Here is a 22685-nt window from a genome sequence, read left to right on the forward strand (position 1 = left end):
CATATTTTTCTAACAGTGTATGTATGGTTTTTCTAATATTTAGCGTCTGGTAGGGACGTAGGGCCACAATGTAGGACATTTTCACTCAACACAATTTGTTATAATTTTTACATTAGAGGAGGAAATTAGAAGCCGGCAAGGCTTGACCTTTAACAATGTGTGGCAAACTTTATTCCTGTAGAAAATTTTGTCAACATCTTGTATTGTATTTCTATAGAATTTTTTTTCAAAATATTATTTCTATAAAAAATTTTCTCAAAATTTTATTTCTGTAGAATTTTTTCTCAAAATTTTATTTCTATAGAATTTAGTGTCAAAATTTTATTTCTGTAGAAAAATTTCTCACAAAAATTTGTTTATAGAAACTTTATCCAAAATTTTATTTTTATAGAGATTTAACAAAAAAGATTACTAATTTGGGTAGAATTCTACCAACTGTGGCAACCGTGGTGGTAATACAAATTTATATTCTAAGATATATACGTTGCATATTCATGTTTTAAGATAATAAAGTACTTAGAACTATTTTTGTTTTGTAAAATTTTTTAAGTTTAACGAAAAATATAGTAGGGAAAATTGTTTGGGAATGTATGGGAAAGTAGGAAACTTTTTTTTTGTCTTTGTTGGGTAAACCGGACATTTTCCCTGCAACATTGACTATGAGCTATAGTCAGATTGACACAAAGCACCCATAGACATGTACCCCTTAATTTTCTTAAATATGCAACTGCGGTTTATCCCCCAGACCTATATGTTACCCCACAAATGCTTATGATTACTAATTCTGTATTGGTGGTTTAGGGTATGATATAGGCGGCCCCGCCCGACTTTCTACTTTACATACTTGTTTTTTTTTTTTTGACGTTGACACTTTTAAACCATTTTTGTTGTTGTGCCACTTAATGCCATACTTCTTAGTGAGTTTTGTGACACCTTTTTGTCGTGCCACTTTTTAATAATCGCACAGAAAAAACAACGTAGTTAAATAAATAAATTTTAGTTATTTTTATAGCAAAAAAATTGTTTGGTTCTAGTTTAATTTTTTTTTTCTAAATTTTCCGCAGCCCAATTTAACTTTCCCTATAGAAATATGTCTCAAAAATTTTATTAAACGACCCCACCAATAAGTTTAATGTAAACTAAAGCATAGGAAAACAAGTAAGGAAAGTCTAAAGTCGGGCGGGGCCGACTATATTATACCCTGCACCACTTTGTAGATCTAAATTTTCGATACCATATCACATCCGTCAAATATGTTGGGGGCTATATATCAATGTTTGTCCCAAATACATACATTTAAATATCACTCGATCTGGACAGAATTTGATAGACTTCTACCAAATCTATAGACTCAAAATTTAAGTCGGCTAATGCACAAGGGTGGAACACAATGTTAGTAAAAAAATATGGGAAACGTTTAAATCTGAAGCAATTTTAGGGAAACTTTGAAAAAGTTTATTTATGATTTATCGCTCGATATATATGTATTAGAAGTATAGGAAAAATAGAGTCATTTTTACAACTTTTCGACTAAGCTGTGGCGATTTTACAAGGAAAATGTTGGTATTTTGACCATTTTTGTCGAAATCAGAAAAACATATATATGAGAGCTATATCTAAATCTGAACTGATGTCAACCAAATTTGGCACGCATAGCTACAATGCTAATTCTACTCCCTGTGCAAAAGTTCAACTAAATCGGAGCAAAAAATTGGCCTCTGTGGTCATATCAGTGTAAATCGGGCGAAAGCTATATATGGGAGCTATATCTTAATCTGAACCGATTTCAACCAAATTTGGCACGCATAGCAACAATGCTAATTCTACTCCCTGTGCAAAATTTCAACTAAATCGGAGCAAAAAATTGGCCTCTGTGGTCATATCAGTGTAAATCGGGCGAAAGCTATATATGGGAGATATATCTAAATCAGAAGCGATGTCAACCAAATTTGGCACGCATAGCTACAATGCTAATTCTACTCCCTGTGCAAAATTTCAACTAAATCGGAGTTAAAAATTGGCGTCTGTGGTCATATGGTTGAAAATCGGGCGAAAGCTATATATGGGAGATATATCTAAATCTGAACCGATTTCAACCAAATTTGGCACGCATAGCTACAATGCTAATTCTACTCCCTGTGCAAAATTTCAACTAAATCGGAGCAAAAATTTGGCCTCTGTGGTCATATGAATGTAAATCGGCCGAAAGCTATATGTGGGAGCTATAACTAAATCTGAACCGATTTCAACCAAATTTGGCACGCATAGCTACAATGCTAATTCTACTCCCTGTGCAAAATTTCAACTAAATCGGAGCAAAAAATTTACCTCTGTGGTCATATCAGTGTAAATCGGGCGAAAGCTATATATGGGAGATATATCTAAATCTGAACCGATGTCAACCAAATTTGGCACGCATAGCTACAATGCTAATTCTACTCCCTGTGCAAAATTTCAACTAAATCGGAGTTAAAAATTGGCGTCTGTGGTCATATGGTTGAAAATCGGGCGAAAGCTATATATGGGAGATATATCTAAATCTGAACCGATTTTCAACCAAATTTGGCACGCATAGCTACAATGCTAATTCTACTCCCTGTGCAAAATTTCAACTAAATCGGAGCAAAAATTTGGCCTCTGTGGTCATATGAGTGTAAATCGGCCGAAAGCTATATGTGGGAGCTATAACTAAATCTGAACCGATTTCAACCAAATTTGGCACGCATAGCTACAATGCTAATTCTACTCCCTGTGCAAAATTTCAACCAAATTGGGGTAAAACTGTATTAGCCCATATCGGGCGAAAGATATATATGGGAGCTATATCTAAATCTGAACCGATTTCTTCCAAAATCAATAGGGATCTATTCTGAGCCAAAACACATACTTGTGCCAAATTTGAAGTCGATTGGACTAAAACGGCGACCTAGACTTTGATTACAAAAATGTGTTCACGGACAGACGGACAGACGGACATCGCTATATCGACTCAAGAGCCCACCCTGAGCATTATTGTCAAAGACACCATGTGTCTATCTCGTCTCCTTCTGGGTGTTGCAAACATATGCACTAACTTATAATACCCTGTTCCACAGTGTGGAGCAGGGTATAATTATGATACATTTCCAAAAAATGGAATGATCATGGTTTGTTAGAATGGTAAGGGTTTGGCGCCAATGAGTTTTTTCTTTACATCTAGTTAATTTTATCTTTCATGACAGGAAGTAATTTCGTATGTGCTAGCTAAAAAGAATAACGGACCATTTTATTTTCCTTGTTTTTAGCAGCGCATTATGGAAATTTCATAAGGTGGAATATAATTTAGTCCAACTTTCGGACGAGGTAGTTTATTTTGCCGATAAAACTGTTCTCTCTTTTTCTGTGCAGAGGCCTAGCATCAAAACGAACTCAGCGTGTCTGATATGTAATGTAACAAAGTAAGGCTCAAAATTTTTAATTTTTTTTTTTTTAATTTATTTTTCAAAAGCAAAAATGTCGGAAATAACATCACATTTTAGAATCAATTTAAATTTGATCGAATCGGCTATATTTGGGACTAATTATGGGCGTCAAAGATCAACAAAGTCATCACATATTGGAAGAAAATGGTTTTGCGGTAATTCCCTATCGACACTTTGCTATTCTTTAGTACTCGCAAAATGTCCCAGGCTTAAAAGTGCAACGGATTGAGATCTGGAGGCCATGATGTGGCCATTGTGCAGTAAACCCAAAAACAAATTTACTTGGATCCAAAGATTTTGACCTTTGATTAATGATATTGGTTTGATTCTATAAAATATAGAAATTTTTAGTGACCAATCTGGCTTTAAATCTAGGATCATTAAAATAAAATTTGGATACAGATCTCATTTATCGAATTTTCATACTTTTATCGAGCCAGTTTAAAAATCCAAATTATAACAAATACTTCAAAGTTAAAAAAAACGTTAAACCAAAGATGCTAAATCCCCATAATAACCCAGCAAAAAAATTTGGAAGTTCTTCGAAAGGCACGACTTTAAAAGCACTTCCAAAAGTGTGCTCCCAAAGATGTTCTTTATTTTAACTACACAGGATGTTCTTTTATTTCAATTTTTTATAACCCGCTTTTTTCATATTTTTGATGGGAAATTTTAACTTTTTTTTGTTTCAAACATATTAAAAACAGAGTAAGAATTAATAAAATGGGACAAATTATTAAAATTTTGTCGATAAAAATTCTAAATCCATTCTAGAAAAATTTCGAAGTTTTGGAAATATTTGAGGTCAAACGTTTCAGACAAGCGTTAGAATGCATTAATAATCGTAAAAAAAAAACTATAAAAAATAATTTTAATTAACATCCAAACACTGAATTCAGACCACACCCTAAAAACTGATTCAAATTCAGTGCAACGGCAGTCGAAATGGCGGACATACGTGCTATGACAAGCCCGTGTAAATTCATCGCTTCTGCGCCAATTTTGCACCACTTCCGGATCCAAAAAGAACATTTTCACTACTTCTTTGGCGACGCTTTTTTGCTGGAAAGTTTTATCCTATATTTGAAGCGTTTTTATCTTGAATAAAAGGATTCAATATTTAAGACAATTTAGGGATGAGCTATATCTAAATCTGAACCGATTTCATCCAAATTTGGCACGCATAGCTACAATGCTAATTCAACGCCCTGTGCAAAATTTCAACCAAATTGGGCCAAAACTCTGGCTTTTAGGACCATATTAGTCCATATCGGGCGAAAGATATATATGGGAGCTATATCTAACTCTGAACCGATTTGAATCAAATTTTGCACACTTGACTATACTACTAATTGTACTCCTAGTGCAAAATGTCAACCAAATTCGGCCAAAAATCTGGCTTCTGAGGCCATATAAGGCCATATCGGGTGAAAGATATATATGGGAGCTACATCTAAATCTGAACCGATTTCTTCCAAAATCAATAAGGTTCTATTCTGACCCAAATTGGGAACATGTGCCAAATTTGAAGGCGATTGGACTTAGATTGCGACCTAGACTTTGATCACAAAAATGTGTTCACAGATAGACGGACGGACGGACGGACGGACAGACGGACATGGTTATATCGACTCAGGGACCCACCCTGAGCATTATTACCAAAGACATCATGTGTCTATCTCGTCTCCTTCTGGGTGTTACAAACATATGCACTAACTTATAATACCCTGTTCCACAGTGTGGCGCAGGGTATAAAAATTTTGAAGCAAAGATTATAAATTTTCTTTTAATTAAAATTTCATTATTTTAAAGAAAGTTGTTCTTAATATTTTGTAAGTTTCGTAATCTTCAACTTAGCTTATTAATATATCACAACAAAAAGAATGAAAATTCGATGAATGAGATCTCTATACTAATTTTAATTTTATTGGTCCAAGCCAGAGAGGTCCCTAAAGAATGTCTTTCTTCAAAAAGAAACCGCATCTTTGAAACCGGAATCAATACCAAAATCCTTAAGGACAGGTCAACATTTTGGAATCCAAGTAAACTCTTGTTTTTTGAGTACAGTGTCGAATTTAAACCCTTTTTACTTAATATCGTAATACTACTAAAACCTGAAGCTGTTAAGGTTGAAACAAATCCATCCAAAAATTTTAGTTTTGTTTAAATATTTTTTTGTTTTTTTTATTACAACTTATCGCTAAAAAGTATCAAACTTAACAAATTAACAATACATTTTTTTAGTAATTAACAAAAATGTTACAAAAATGCCATTGCATGCAACCATCACATCAACAGTCTTTACCAAACATAGTTGGGAGCATAAGCCAGAGGTGAAGAGTAAGCTAATGGTGAACTGTAAGCTAAATGGGCATGAGCGGCATAGGCTGCAGGAGCAGCATAGGCAGCGGTGGCATAACGAGCTACAACGGGAGCTGCAGCATATCTGGCAATGACTGGAGCATGATAAGCAGCTGGAATGGGAGCAGCAAGTGGGGCTGTAGCAAGAGGAGCAGGAGCTAATACACGTGGGACTGGAGCAACAATTTTAGCTACGGGAGCTACTGGAGCCACAATGGGAGCTGTAACAATGCCATTGTGAGTTCTGGCCACTACTTGACTGCTGGTTGCTGTAATCACTGGAGCTGGGGCTGCCACCACAGGGGCACTATAAGCCAAATGAGCACCCAAGATACCAGGCTTGGCAGCAGCGCAGGCGATAACAGCGAACAATACAATGGCCTGTTTTGAAAAAAAAAAAAAACAAATTAAATAAATTTTTATTATGGCTACTTAGTCCCTTAAATTTGAATATCCTATATACTTACGTATTTGAACATTTTGTTGAGCTTAGAGATTTGATGTAATTGTAGATCTTTGCTAAAGGCTTAAAAGCGTTTGATGCCTTTCCCTTGCCATGCCGACTTTTTATATTGAAATTCAATTTCATTTGGCCCATGTACTGACCTTAGTCAACCACACAAAAAAAGACATCGAATATTGGAAGCATGAATGGTCGATGCATGACACCCTTGTCATCATGACCACTTGCATAGTTTTATGTGGGAAATGATTTTTGGCCCTCGTTGGATAGATGGATGGATGGATCATTATGCAGAGCACGTCGAGTGTCGTGCGTAATTTTTTTGGGTTTTTATGTTAAACGGCCGTTGGGTTGGCATAAAACCCCATTATCATAACCCAATCAATGGATGGATGGATGGTCAATAAAATATAAATTTGAAATTAACGGTTAATTTTTTTCACTTGGCTATTTGTCATCGGAGGCGTTGAAATTGACAATTCCAGCTTGTTTTAGAATATGGCCAAACGTAGGTCATGTTACATTCAGTTTTTATGCACTGCAGTTAAGTGGTGGCCTTGACGTCGTATGATTTATTTGAATTGTATCTTTGAAATATATAACTAAGCGACATGTTTTAAGGTCAATTCCTTATGCATTTCATAACCAACAAAAACATTTAAGAGCCATAGTTTCAAAAAAAATTCCATAAACCAAAAATTTGAACATATCTCTTTATGAGACTAAGTAAAAAGACTACACCGAAAAAAAAGTTTACTATTTTTTATGAAAAATGAACTAACCCATAGTAAGAATGACCATGATTTGGCGCCAAAGATTTTTTTCATCTAGATAAGTTCATGATTTTCTTATAAATTAGTTCATGTATTGCATCGTAGTTTAGTTCATTATTACTATGCTGTGGAAAGAATATAGTTAAACTAATTCAAAATATTCCTGCTATCCGGAAAAATTAACAATTTTTTTGGGAAACTTGTATTAAGAAATTGGTTTGAAATAAACTGTTTGTCGGTATAATTTTCAAAAAAGTAGAGAAATTGAGGAATCAAAGGTATAACAAGCCTGTATACAACTATGAAATTTTTCGTACAAAATAAGTCAATTTTCTATAACCACCAGTATTTTATTTCAAAAATTTATTATTATATTACACAAAACTATGGCTTATGATATACAATAAAGGCAATATTTTTATTCATACGTTGGATGCAGTTACTTGTCGGTAGTTAGTAATTGCTTATTCAAAAGAGTAATATTCTATGTTATTAGGACTAACTAATTAATTTAAATGTCCATGTTTTCTATCCATATGAAAGATATACGCGGCATAAGTTGCTATATTCATTGAATTGTTGTCCAATTTCATCGATTTTGGCTAAATTTTGTTGGGCGGATTTGTCTTATAAGCATCTGAAATTGCAAAGTTATACAAAATATAAGAAAGATATTATCAATTTTTATCGTACATATTGATTTTTAACTTACGGTTTTCAAGAGTATTTTCTAGAGCCAATAAAGATATCAGTTTAGTTAGCATTAAACAGTAAGAATACTCCAAAAAAATACCATTACAAGGCCTGCAAGTACCTGCAAGTAAAAATATTTATTTTTAATAAATTGAAATTTTGGTTTTATTAAAAACGGACAAAATACCGTTTATAGAAAAACTTACCACATTGAAAAATCTTTCCAGTAGGTACATTATTAGAATCATATCCATGGACTAATGGGACGTTATTGAAATTATTCTCAGAATATATTTGAAATAAAAAATATTATAAAATTAGACATAATTTCCACTTTTCAGTATAGCATTTAGTATTTAAGGTGTATATTAAGTTCAAGTTTAGAGGCTAAAATCGCAATTTTCATGATAAGGTTTCTTTAATAATGCATTATAAAGAAAATAATCTTTATAAAAAACTTGGTTTGGGCTATTCTCCATCAAGTTATATTTAAGTTTGTATCGAAGACGTATAATTTTATACTTTTCTTAGTGGTTTATTTTTAACTTTAGCGGCTAAACTCGAACTTAGTACTCACCTGTAGGAATTGCTGTAACATAAAAAATATAGATTCAAAAAAATGGTTGCATCTCCTACCTGTGATCCAAATGTAGAATAAATATAGATCATCCTATTACCACTCATGTTGTATATTTTTTATGTAAATCAATTAAAAATCCGCACTAATTTTAAACTATTAACAGAAATACACAGTTCCTTAATTTCTTATCAATAAAAAGCGTTTTTGATTACTCTAACATCACATCATTCACTTCTCAGTTTCTAAAATGTTTCGAATAAATGTATTTTCATTAATAAACACCAAACCGCACGTACAATTTTGCAAAATTAAATCCACGTGTGCACCTCATAAATGCATAAACATAACTGAATGCAACAATAAAACTCAAAGACACAAAGTCATAAGGGATACATACCGTAAAGAAAAATAACTCCACACACACACGATCCCTTTCTGATCTCGCTATTGCAAGAAAACAACTCTCACCACAAAAGATACCAACAACACATAAGGAACATTCCATCAAAGACTATTAAAGAAGAAGACATGAGATCAGCTTGCTCTTCCTCTTTTTCTTGAAAAAACAGAGATTAATATCATACATGTTCCATGAGACGTTGCAACTTTTTTTCGGTTTCTCTTTTCATTTTGCATTCGTAACAAAACTTAATTCGCTTATTTTAGCAATTTTTTTAACTCATAAACGAACAAAAACACTTTGTGAAACATTTTATTAATAATTTAGTGCAACCGACACAGAAATTTGCGTGAAATGTTGGAGAAAATAGCTAAATAAAAATTGTCTGCATCAAACCAGTAAGTTCGGAGCGCTTTTCCAACAAGTATGATATTAATCTCTGTTTTCTAGTACTAACACTATCAAAGCCCATTTCACGTCTTCTTTATTAATAGTCTTTGCATTCCATTGTCTCTAGAATCAAAACAACCAACAACAGCATAAATGACGCAATAATAAACCCAAACAATCATACGAGATATGCACAAAATGTCTCTAAAAACTCCCTCACATGATGCACTCACATTTTCCAGTAGCATGTTTATTGATTAGTTGGAATTCTATCTATAAGTTAAGGTAAAATATATACCAAATCTATGAGGAATCTATAAAAAATTATATACACCCGTCAAGGATTATATTAACTACTTTTTATTCTACTTTATCTACAATGTTCAATGTGAGGAAAAACACTCCAACTTATAATAAAAAGGGGAATAATCTGTAGGAAGCCATCATACGAATCGGTAATGTCGTTAAGTTAATTTTTACTACAAAAATTTTTTTCCATACAAAATTTTTTCTTAGTAAATTGTCCACATTTCGTAGTAAGATTTTTATATTGTCCATGTATTTTTATAATAGAATCAACGACGCATTAACTACTGTGTTGGAAATTTATTTAAGGAAAAATCCTTCCCATTTCATAGTTAGTGAACTAAAAAACATTAACTGAATTTTTATAAGTTTTCCTTTAGCTAAGTTAATTTTCGTTGTGGTTACGAAAAATGAACTATATTACAGTAATTTTGTTGAACTATGTGAAAGTTTAAATGGTCCTTAAATTTACAAGACACTTTTTTTCTGTGTACACTCAAAAAACAGTGAACCCACCAGGAAGAAAACTTTAATTTTAGAAAATTTTGAATATTTGTAGAAAATTTTAACTAAACAGTATTACAAACGTTGGCATCACGCCGATGTCATCAAAATAAGTACATATTTTTCGACAAATTCAAGAAAATTTATTAGACATAACTAAGTTTTTTCACTTGTTAAAGAAAATTTTGTAGTTTGAAGGAAAAACTTAGAGTTCAAAATTGCAAGAATGTCTTTAGTGACATACGAAGTTCATGATGGACGCATTTTTGGTAAAATTTACAAATTTAAAGAAATTCTGAACTATTTTGTGGAAGACACGAATTTAGTTAATCTTTATGCTTCATTGGAGTATATTTTTTCCTCGGGTTTAGTTAATTTAACTAACGTACACAAAAATTATTAAAGTAAAGAAAACTTTCTCTAAACATAATAATTCCATGAACTAAAATAAAGTTAAATTGGCTTTAGTGAAATAGGGAGTACACTTTTTTTGAGTGTACGGGAAATGAATCAACCTCGGAACCGGTACGGGACCAGTCCCAGTGCTTATTAAAACGTATGAAAGGAATTGGCAACATCAAATTGCCATTGATGTCCTGGGAGAATTTAGTAGGACAGAAAAACATATCACCAAAAAATATTTCCAATTAAATAGCTAATTCAAGTTGAAAAAATATTCAATTAATAAATTAATTGATGCAATTAAAGTTTTAATCAAGATAGAAACATTAAGTTAGTCAAGTCAGTGATTGAACATTTTTAAATTTTTAATTAAAATATTAATTGATACAATTAACTTTTTACTCAAACTCGTAAGACAAAGTCAGTTAAAAAAAGTGATGATTGTTTTTTTAAATTTAAAAAAAAAATATTTCAAACAATTAATTTTTTAACCAAACTAAAAACACAAAGTCTGATAAGAAAGTTATTGATAATAGTTACGTTTTTAATTCAAAAAAATTAATTGAGTTTTGCAATCAACATCAATTAAAATTTTAAAGGAAACAATTAAAAAATTAATTAAAATTTTCAAATCAATTAATTTTTTATTCAAATATTTTTTATGCCCAATTAGTTAAAACTGTGATTGATACTATCATTTTCATGATTGAAGACATTTCAATTAAAAAACAAGTAAGTAACGTCTAAAGTCGGGCGGGGCCGACAATATTATACCCTTCACCCCTATGTAGGCCAAAATTTGTGTTACCATCTCAACTACTTCACTGGAAGCTATATAAAGGAGACAATTTTTTTACTTCTACAAAATCTCTAGAATTAAAATCGGCTAACGCTATCCAGTTAATTGGAGGAAACTTCCATTGAAAATGGGTCTAAAATGTGTAACAGTCTACCATATTTCCCCAACTCTGGTGTACGTATATATGGGAGCTATATATAATCTGAACCTTATTTTGACTAAATTTGACATGTACCACTGTGGTATCACAATGGACTGAATAGTCTAAGTGAGCCTGGTACATCGGGCTTCCACACACCGATACTACTAAATGTACTCCTTGTGCGAAATTTGAAGCAAATCACGGCAAAATCCTGGATTTTGATATATATATATATATATATATATATATATATATATATATATATATATATATATATATATATATATATATATATATATATATATATATATATATATATATATATATATATATATATATATATATATATATATATATATATATATATATATATATATATATATATATATATATATATATATATATATATATATATATATATATATATATATATATATATATATATATATATATATATATATATATATATATATATATATATATATATATATATATATATATATATATATATATATATATATATATATGTGTGTGTGTGTGTGTGTGTGAGCTATATCTAAATCTGAACCGATTTTAACAAAATTTGACACACTTAACGATACTATTAAACGTTCCCCTTGTGCAAAATTTGAAGCAAATCATGGCAAAACTCTGGCTTTTGTGGCCATATAAGTTCAAATCGGACGAAAGATATATATGGGAGCTATATCTAAATTTGAACCGATTTCAATCAAATTTACCAAGCATTGGTAGAATGTCAATTCTACCCTCTGTGCAAAATTTCAAGAAGATCGGTAATAAACTTTGGCCTCTGTGGTCATATGAGTCTAAATCGGACGAAAGATATATATGGAAGCTATATCTAAATCTGAACCGATTTGCCTGATATTTTGCAAGATTTTCGAGATTCATAAAATATTTGGATGTACGGTAATTCAAGAAAATCGGTTGATAAACACGCTAATTATGACCAAATCGGGGATAAATATATATGACAGCTATATCTAAATCTGCACCGATTTGTTCCAAAACCAATAGCGATTGTCTCTGTCCGAAGAAACGGACCTGTGCCAAATTTGAGAACGATCGGACTTAAATTGCGAGCTGTACTTTGTGCACAAAATTACATATACAGACAGACGGACGGACAGACAAACAGACAGACAGACGGACATCGCTAAATCGACTCAGAATTTAATTCTAAGCCGATCGGTATACTAAAAGATGGGTCTATGACCACTATTTCTTGGTGTTACATACAAATGCACAAACTTATTATACCCTGTACCACAGTAGTGGTGAAGGGTATAATTAATTGGATCAATTAATTTCGTGATGGAAAAATGTTTTTGTGTGTAGACAGGTCGTCATTAACCGGTCTGAGACACTCCTGTTTCACTAGAAAGGAAAAACTTTTAGAATATGTTCAGGCCTCTTTTTCCACTGGCACTCTGGGCACGTGCCCAGGGCCCCGCGATAGATAAGGCCCCCCTAGTTATTATTATGAAGATGTTAATGTGAAAGAGTTAGAAATTAAATGTTTGCATTTAACAGAATACTTGAAAATTGTGGACTGAAAATGAGGGAACTAATCCTAACATATGTTAAAACAAGTGAGTAAAGTAGAAAGTCGGACGGGGCCGACTATATCATACCCTAAACCACCCCTACTGAATTAGTAAACATTTTTTGTGCGGTACCAATGGTATAGGTTTGGGAGATCAACAGCATTTCCATATCTAAGAACATTAAAGGGGTACGTTTTTATACGAGTTTTGACACAATCTGAGCAAAAATTTTTGATATTATATATACAGTTGTAGCTATAGTTGATTTTGCACCTACACCGAAAGAATTTTCTTCGTAAAAAGAACGAAAAATTTCGTTAAAAGTACGAAATTTGTCATTGTTTTACAACCAAAGAAACTTTTCATTAAAAGTACGAAATATTTCGTACTTTTTACGAAGAAAAGTTCTTCAAAAATTTTCGTAGTTTGTAAGAAAAAAATTCGTACTTTTTATGAAGAATCTTCGTACTTTTTAAGAAACAATTTCGTTCTTTTTATGAAAATGTTTCGTACTTTTTATGATTATGAAAAATGTTCGTACTTTTTATGAAAAACTTTCGTACTTTTTTCTGAATGTTCGAACTTTTAGAAAAAAAATTTATAGTCGAAAGTGCATTTGGTTGTAGTTGCAAGTGTGAAAAATGACATCACTACTTTACATCTTAAGTTTTTGAATAATTTTTAGTTTTATTGCTTCACTTTTATTCATAGCGCGCTATCACCCAAATGAGAAGTAGCATAGACTTGCATAAAAAATAGAATAAAGGAATACACTCAAGCACATTATAAGAGACAATTTAATGCCGCGAACGGAAATTTTACAACTTCAATGAAACTTCTTCGTTATTTCAAAGAAAATGTTTCGTACTATTTATGAAGAAATTTTAACGCAGAATATTTCGTAAAATATTAGTAAAAACTTCTTCACAAAATTCATGAAATATGAAGAAAGTTTCGTTAAAAGTACGAACTTTTTACGAAGAAAAGTTAATGTAGAATGTTTCGTAGAAGTTTCGTATATTCGTAAAATGTTCTTCGTAAAATTTACGAAAATGAATGAAAATTTCTTTATTTTAATGAAGAATTCAGGAAGAATAGTTAATGAAGAATTCTTCGTAAAATTAACGAAGAGAATTCTTTCGGTGTACGGAGTAGGTATACAAGTAACATTGAGTCCATTATTAAAAAAAAGATGAAATCGGTCAATGAATGTGGGTAATAATAAATCCAAAATTGTTGAAAATCGGTCAATAATATTATGTAAGAGTTACATGTAAGTCTAAATATGGTCGGATAATAAAAAAAAATTTGAAACTTGAGTAGCATTGGTTAATAAATAAGAGTTTATGGACAAATTTGGGAGTAATGTATAAATCTGAACCCATTTCGATGATTTTTTGCACATATAGTAAGTACTATACAAAATTAGATTTGTCCAAATTTGAGTAAGATCGGCTGATAAATAAGGGAGTTATAGCCAAATTTGGCAAAATCTTACGATACATTTACATATGTAGTGCTATATCTAAATCTGAACCGATTTCGATGAAATTTTGCACACTTAAATTAGATTAATTTGTGGCAACTTTGACGCTGATCGGTTTGTAAATGAGCGCAATCTGATCTCATTTTTCGAAAACGGGCGCTACATATGTATGGGCGCTACATATATATGGGGGCTATATCAAAATTTGATCCAATTCGTCCAAATTTTATCAAAATCGGTTAATAATTGCGATTGGATTCCTGCGAACAACAAATACATGGATAGACGGACGGACAGACACCAAGGGCTAGATCGACTCAGGAGGTGATTCTGAGTCGATCAGTATATATCTTATGGAGTCTAAAATCAATATTTCTGGTAGGCACATTTTTTGGCAGATCAAAGTTAAAGGGAACACCCCTCATTTTGAAGGTGTGTGTGTGTGTAGAATGTTGCTCCTATTTTGATTTTGGAATTCACTCTTCAATTGTCAAAATGCCGTCCAAGTAAGAAGAGCAGCGTATCAAAATTTTGCTCGCGCATCGCGAAAATCCGAGCTACTCGCACGCAAAGCTGGCAAAATCTCTAAAAGTTGCCAAATCAACCGTTACAAATGTAATTAAAGTGTTTGGGGAACGTTTGTCGACAGCCAGGAAGTCTGTATCGGGGGAAATCGAAAACCGGAAGCCGCTGAGACGACAAAGAGAGTTGCCGGTAGTTTCAAGCGAAACCCTAACCTCTCTCTCCGGGATGCCGCAAATAAGCTGGGTGTATCGTCTACAACCGTGCATCGAGCCAAAAAACGAGCCGGACTATCGACTTACAAGAAGGTAGTGACTCCAAATCGCGATGATAAACAAAATACGACGGCCAAAGCGCGATCCCGGAGGCTGTACACGACGATGCTGACGAAGTTTGATTGCGTGGTAATGGACGACGAAACCTACGTCAAAGCCGACTACAAGCAGCTTCCGGGACAGGAGTTTTATACGGCAAAAGGAAGGGGAAAGGTAGCAGATATTTTCAAGCACATAAAACTGTCAACGTTCGCAAAGAAATATCTGGTTTGGCAAGTCATATGTACCTGTGGCTTGAAAAGCAGCATTTTCATAGCTTCCGGGACTGTCAACCAAGAAATTTACGTGAAAGAGTGTTTGAATAAACGTCTGCTGCCTTTCCTGAAGAAACACGGTTGTTCCGTACGGGGGGCTAATCACGGCATTCGATATCGAGAACTTTTGATCGAAATCTAAATTTTTCGGATCACGGGAGTCGATATCGAGTTTTTTGGATCGACAATTTTTTCGATTGGTAAATTGCAATCGTATAACGTTTTTCACTTGTTTATTTTACATTGTTTTCGCCATATAGGAATAGTAAATATATTAGTTTTAGTTCGAATTGTTGCTAATTTGTAGTAAATTTACATATAACGAACATATTTTGAATATTTAGGATGCAACTCCAATAAAAAAATGGTCATAGTCGAGGTCGGGAGTGAGCATCCTAGCTTGGCAAAGAACCATATATAAAGTGCACATGCTAGATCGATATCCAAGAGATTGTGATCAACCAAATACCGTACCATTCCGTGACAACATAACGCTTCTAGACCACCTTGTAAGAATAGTGAATTATGAAGGTTTCCACTCGCAACAAATTGTAAGACGGCAGACAATTGTAAAGTGATAGAATTGACATGCCACCAAAAATTATTTCCCATTTGAACGCCAGCCGAAATCGTCCATTGAGCCTGCAAAAGGTGACTTTCTAACAGTGCACACCATTTAAAACCCATGTACTTACACCAATAACAATGTGCACTTTTATTCCTTACTTGTCGCTGAATTACTTTATATTCATCTCATCCTCCAATTAGGAAGGAATTCGGAGGAATGTATGGGTCCATAAGATATAATGCAATAAAATTTACTTTTTACTTTGAAACCTCCACAAACATGTTTTTTCTACATTCTATTTTGTGACGCTAACTTAATTTTGTCATTTCATTTTGTTCTGCTTCGTTTTTTGCTGTTGGCAACGCTTAAGAAATTGCATCAAATTTCGATCGAATCCCGTGATCCAAACTTTTAATCGTATCGACAATTTTTTCGATACCATTATGAATTCGATATCGAATGCCGTGATTAGCCCCCTGTTTTGGCCGGATTTGGCATCTTGCCATTACGGTAAAAAGGCCATGGAGTGGTACGCCGCCAACAACGTGCAGGTGGTTCCCAAGGACAAGAACCCTCCCAACACGCCAGAGCTCCGCCCAATTGAGAAATACTGGGCTATTGTCAAGCGGAACCTAAAGAAGACCAAAAAACTGCTAAGGACGAGCAGCAGTTCAAGGCAAACTGGCTTTCTGCAGCGAAGAAGGTGGACAAGGTGGCTGTACAAAATCTGATGGCAGGTGTCAAGCGTGAGGCCCGGCAATTCGGATTTGGAAAAGCGAAAGCCTAACTGAATATTTTCCCTGAATTTTATACTAATTGAACTTGAAAAAGAAATTTAATTTGATTTTTTAAATAAACGATTTCACCGATTTACACGCGTTTTCTCTTGACCAAATTTTGAACGTATCACCCGTTACAGACCGATTTTGATCGCGTTTGGCATGGTTGTTAGGGGTCATATACTAGCACAATGTACAAAATTTCAAGCGAATCGGATGAATTTTGCTCCTCCGGATATCAAATCTGGGGATCGGTTTATATGGGTGCTATATATATTTATGGACCGAAATAGACCAATTTTTGTATGCTTATTAGAGACCCTATACTAACACCACGTACCAAATTTCCAACGGATCGGATGAAATTTGCTCCTCCAAGAGGCTCCGGAGGTCAAATCTGGGGATCGGTTTATATGGGGGCTATATATATTTATGGACGGATATGAACCAATTTTTGCATGGTTGTGAGAGACCCTATACTAACTCCACGTACCAAGTTTCCTACGGATGGGATGAAATTTGGTCCTCCAAGAGGCTCCGGAGGCCAAATCTGGGGATCGGTTTATATGGGGCTATACGTAAACATGGTCCGATATGGCCCATTTGCAATACCATCTGACCTACATCAATAAGAACTACTTGTGCCAAGTTTCAAGTCGATAGCTTGTTTAGTTCGGAAGTTAGCGTGGTTTCCACAGACGGACGGACATAGCTAGATCGACTCAGAATTTCACCACGACCCAGACTATATATACTTTATCGGGTCTTAGACCAATATTTCGATGTGTTACAAACGGAATAACAAAGTTAATATACCCCCCATCATATGGTGGAGGGTATAAAAATGACAAATGAGACAATAAACAAAAAATTGTAAATCATTATTTTTCTTCATTTATCTTTATTGATTAATAAGGCATAAACTAAAATATATTTTAAATATGTTAACAATTCTAACAAATAGCTTTCCGCAGAGAATTTTCCTAAGACCCATCCTTATGGATAAGTTTCAATCAATATATGATCGTCTATTGGATGATGTATGTTCGAATTGTTGATACATAGTGGGATGTCTTTGATGCAGTTCCTCATGCCGATGTTGCTGACAATCGTTATGATTTGTATTCGTCGTCCTCATGGCATTTTCTTTTTGCTGATGTTTCAGACGCATCATTTGCAAATACTGGCGATGTCTTTGACGAGCAATTTCGCGACGCAGATTCTTTTTGAATATCGTCTCTCGGCTAAGAATCTGAAGATCACTAGCTGAACATTTGCTTATATTCTTCTTGGTCTTCGATATAAGTTCCTGAGTTAACAATAATTTCGTACGAGATATTCCCATGGGTGAGTTAAAACGCTTGCGCAATTCTTCACGATGTAAATACAAGGCATAGGTGAAGAGATGACCATTTTCTGCATGTGCCATAATCTGTGTATCATTATGAGTGGATGCAATTTGCTCCGTTGATGTTTGAATTTCACTACACATTTTAATTTGTCCAAGAGTATTTTCGAATTCCTTTGTATTGAGAGTGTCCTTATCGGAGCTCTGTTGCAAGAACACTGACGATATGCCAAGTTATGTTTTGATATTTAAAAGGCCTTCCTCAGGTACCAAAGGAACATTGGCTTACAATTTACTTGACATCAGGTGAAGCAGGCGGATTAGCGCACCAGTAGCAGCCAGGTATTTTTTATCAATGGCTGTCACTTGGTTTAATCCTTTTTTCCCATAGGAGGTATGCTGCCATGGAATTCTTAAAAAAAATCTAAATAAATTTAAATCTTCCATGTCATAAAACATATGGACCAAAAAAATCACCTAACATTTTTAGTACAGATTACATTTTGTGTAAATCCATTCCGAATATAATTTCCCAGAATTGTTAGATCATAATCCATTTAACAGATTCGGGATAATAAAAAAGAAAACATTTGGATTTTTAAGGTAAAAAATACACATTTTACTCAACTGGGACAAATACTAATTGATATTTGTAAATATAGTGAAACCTCCCAGAAGTGGACACCCGCGGTCGCCCAAAAAAAGTTGATGCGGTCACCCCCCAGTTTTGTAGCATATTCGAAGACAATTTCAGAACGCCAAAATTTTTTTTCCGTGCACCCTACGACCCCCCGAAAGCGAAAGTGATTGTTAGAATTTTAAATTGTTCCAGGAAAAACACATGCACTTTGCATAACGCAGAAAAGGTACCGTTAGAAATTTACAGATAAACAGATTTTGTGTTCTACACGCAAAAAAATAATTCTTTCCTCCCAAACGAAATTTTGGACAAACAAAGTTCGTTTCTCATTTGCTTTTCGTTGAAAGGAAGTGTATTTGGAAGAAAAGTATATACTTTTTTGAGATAAACGTTTATTCTTTTCCAGGATGTAAAAGCAATTTCATAAAGACTAACTCAAAAAAAATTTTTTTCTGGTTAATTGCATTTTCCCTCACATCTTTCTCACTTCCACGAAGTTTTTTAGTTCTTAACACCTTTTTCTGTAATACAAACAATGTAGAAGAAATTATACGATTTTATAAATTTTTAAGTTTTTTTTTACCTTTCGCCTGGACTGAGAATCGAACCGCGGACCATGCAATTTGTAAGGCAGCACACTATCCACTGAGCTACGTAGCTGTTATTGTCATCAATAGCTAATTATCCATATAAGTTATATTAATATAGCATAGCTTGCGGCGCCCACGAGCCGATTAAACAAAGTTTATTTAACAGAAAAATACATTTAGTTTGGGACCGTGGAGCAGTGGTTGCTACGTCGGACTTGCATGCCAAGGGTCGTGGGTTCGATCCCTGCTTCGACCAAAGTTTTTTTTTTTTTTTTTTTTACATATATTCCAGATATGGTCGGAAGATTCCGAAAAAAATTTCAACATTACATTCTACTATATTAAATTTTTACTATGAACTGTAAAATGTGTCTTATTAAAGACCTAAAGTCAGAAAAGAACAGTGTTTGATATAAACGAAATGGACTGTGTTGTTGGTTCAAAAATAACTCTTTTCATTGAAAAAATAAAAATTGTGTAACAAACGAATTTTTTTGGTGATGAAAGTGTATACTTTTCGAAGCAATTCAAAAAACTCTAACAAAAGAAAAACGTTTTCGGTACACGTTTTCCAAACGTTTTTTTTCTTTGCGTGTAAATGCTTATAACAGGTTGGCTGATAAGTACCCGGTCTGACACATAGATGGCATTGCTAGTATTAAATGCATTTTATTTTTATATAGTACCAACCTTCAAATGATTCGTGTCAAAATTTGACGTCTGTAAGTCAATTAGTTTGTGAGATAGAGCGTCTTTTGTGAAGCAACTTTTGTTATTGTGAAAAAAAATGGGAAAAAAGGAATTTCGTGTTTTGATAAAATACTGTTTTCTGAAGGGAAAAAATACGGTGGAAGCAAAAACTTGGCTTGATAATCAGTTTCCGGACTCTGCCCCAGGGAAATCAACAATAATTGATTGCTATGCAAAATTCAAGCGTGGAGAAATGAGCACGGAGGACGGTGGACACCCGAAAGAGGTGGTTACCGACGAAAAAACAAAAAAATCCACAAAATGATTTTGAATGACCGTAAAATGAAGTTGATCGAGATAGCAGAGGCCTTAAAGATATCAAAGGAACGTGTTGGTCATATCAATAATCAATATTTGGATATGCGGAAGCGCATCGTGGGATCCCCCAATAATTTTTTGTCCACTTCCGATGCAGTCCTTTTGGACAAGTGCACAAACATTTCTACTAAAGCGCGTCTTGGGATCCCCCAATGATTTTTTTCTACTTCCGATGCAGTCCTTGTGGACAAGTATTTGAAAGAACGCAATCAGGCTATTTTAAGTGCAAATTTTGAACAATTAAATTTTACAAAAAAATAGAAAACTAATAAAAAAAACTAAAAAAATAGAAACTAATAAAAAAAAAGTAAAAAAAATAAAAATAAATTTCATCCCAGCTGGGATTTGAACCTGTGCCGTTTGACTTTTTCGATTCCATGGAAGTTCTTTTGAGGAGGTTTTGCAAATTACGAGAATTTTTAATTTTTTGTTGATTTTAAATGGAAAAAATATATTTGTACTAAAATATATGCCGAAAATAAAAAATAAAAACAATGTATGACATAAAAAAATAATTTTTTAGAAAAATATTTGATAAAAAAATTGCCGCTGGTGAGATTTGAACCTGCGTTTCTTATTTTTTCGTTCATACAAATAAAGAACATCTCGAGAAGCAATTAAAATGTTATTCCTTGGTGTCGTATTACGATCATATCACAAACATTTGAATTGACCTTTCGACGCTTTATGTTCAATGGCGTTTGTGGCTGAGTGTGCTAAGGCGTTCTGTTATGGTGCCAGCAAACCCAGGTTCAACCCCTGTCGAAGCGAAAAAGTTTTTCAAATTGTAAAAATTAGATAATAGGAAAATAATTGTGTAATAAAATATATGGTTGAAAAAAAAGTGAAATTGGTTGAAAAAAAAATTTTTTTTCGCTTTTTAAATTTCTTCATTCAAATTAACTTCCAGGGCACAACTTCTAAAGCAATGCAAAGGATCCAAAAAGGGAGTACTTCCGGTCTATGACAAGCCCATGTAAAATTCATTGGAGATGATCCAAGTTTGCACTACTTCCGGATCACAGATTGGGGATCCAAACTACTTTTTTGGAAGCTCCTTTTTTGCTGGGTCGTAATACACCCGAGTTTTTCCGTCGATATGTGACAATGGATGAAACATGGCTCCATCACTACACTCCTGAGTCCAATCGACAGTCGGCTGAGTGGACAGCGACCGGTGAACCGTCTCCGAAGCGTGGAAGGACTCAAAAGTCCGCTGGCAAAGTAATGGCCTCTGTTTTTTGGGATGCGCATGGAATAATTTTTATCGATTATCTTGAGAAGGGAAACCCCATCAACAGTGACTATTATATATGGCGTTATTGGAGCGTTTGAAGGTCGAAATCGCGGCAAAACGGACCCATATGAAGAAGCAACAAGTATATACGGCCGTAAGTTCGGCCAGGCCGAAGCTTATGTACCCTCCACCATGGATTGAGTAGAAACTTCTACTGAAGACTGTCATCCACAATCGAATTATTTGGGTTGCGGTAACACTTGCCGATGGCAAGGTATCTTAAAACTTCCTAACACCGTCTTCTAAATTACAAGGTAGTCCATACGTTGTATATATTAAACTAAACAAGTATATACGGCCGTAAGTTCGGCCAGGCCGAATCTTATGTACCCTCCACCATGGATTGCGTAGGAACTTCTACTAAAGGCTCTCATCCACAATCGAATTACTTGGGTTGCGATAACACTTGCCGATGGCAAGGTATCGTAAAACTTTTTAACACTGTCTTCTAAATTGTAAGTTATACAATTATATATATTAAACAAAAAAAGGCCGATTAAATACGTATATAATATAGTTTGACAAAATTCTCTATAGAAATGAAAGCTTGACAAAATTTTCTATAGAAATAAAATTTTGACAAAATTTTCTATAGAAATAAAATTTTGACACAATTTTCTATGGAAGTCAAATGTTGACAAAATTTTGTATAGAAATAAAATGTTGACAAAATTTTCTACAGAAATAAATTTTTTACAAAATTTTCTATAAAAATAAAATTTTGACAAAACTTTCTATGGAAATAAAATTTTGACAAACATTTCTATAGAAACGAAATTTTGACACAACTTTCTATAGTAATAAAATTTGACAAAATTTTCTATGGAAATAAAGTTTTGGTAGATTATTTTTGGCTATATGGACCAATTTTTGTGTAATAAGTCATCGGCTATATATAACTAAAGACCGATATTGACCAATTTTTACATGGCTGTTAGAGGCCATATATTGACAAA

The 22685-nt window shown here is 33.6% G+C and overlaps 2 protein-coding genes across 2 annotated transcripts; both read right to left on the reverse strand.

Annotated features, from left to right (window-relative positions):
- Positions 1 to 5735: 5735 nt before the first annotated feature.
- LOC142234865 (uncharacterized) lies at positions 5736 to 6341 on the reverse strand. The gene is made up of 2 exons (XM_075306068.1): positions 6290 to 6341; positions 5736 to 6203 (listed from the first exon to the last, which is right to left on the reverse strand). The coding sequence occupies exons 1-2, from the start codon at positions 6299 to 6301 to the stop codon at positions 5763 to 5765; spliced, it is 453 nt and encodes a 150-aa protein (XP_075162183.1). The 5' UTR covers positions 6302 to 6341; the 3' UTR covers positions 5736 to 5762.
- Positions 6342 to 17667: 11326 nt separating this feature from the next.
- Positions 17668 to 18360, reverse strand: LOC142236367 (uncharacterized). Its single transcript, XM_075307610.1, has one exon. It carries the CDS (start codon positions 18276 to 18278, stop codon positions 17796 to 17798), a length of 483 nt encoding a protein of 160 aa, XP_075163725.1. The 5' UTR covers positions 18279 to 18360; the 3' UTR covers positions 17668 to 17795.
- Positions 18361 to 22685: the final 4325 nt, after the last annotated feature.

Source organism: Haematobia irritans, chromosome 4, assembly GCF_050003625.1.
Source record: "Haematobia irritans isolate KBUSLIRL chromosome 4, ASM5000362v1, whole genome shotgun sequence".
NCBI classification, from domain to species: Eukaryota; Metazoa; Arthropoda; class Insecta; order Diptera; family Muscidae; genus Haematobia; species Haematobia irritans.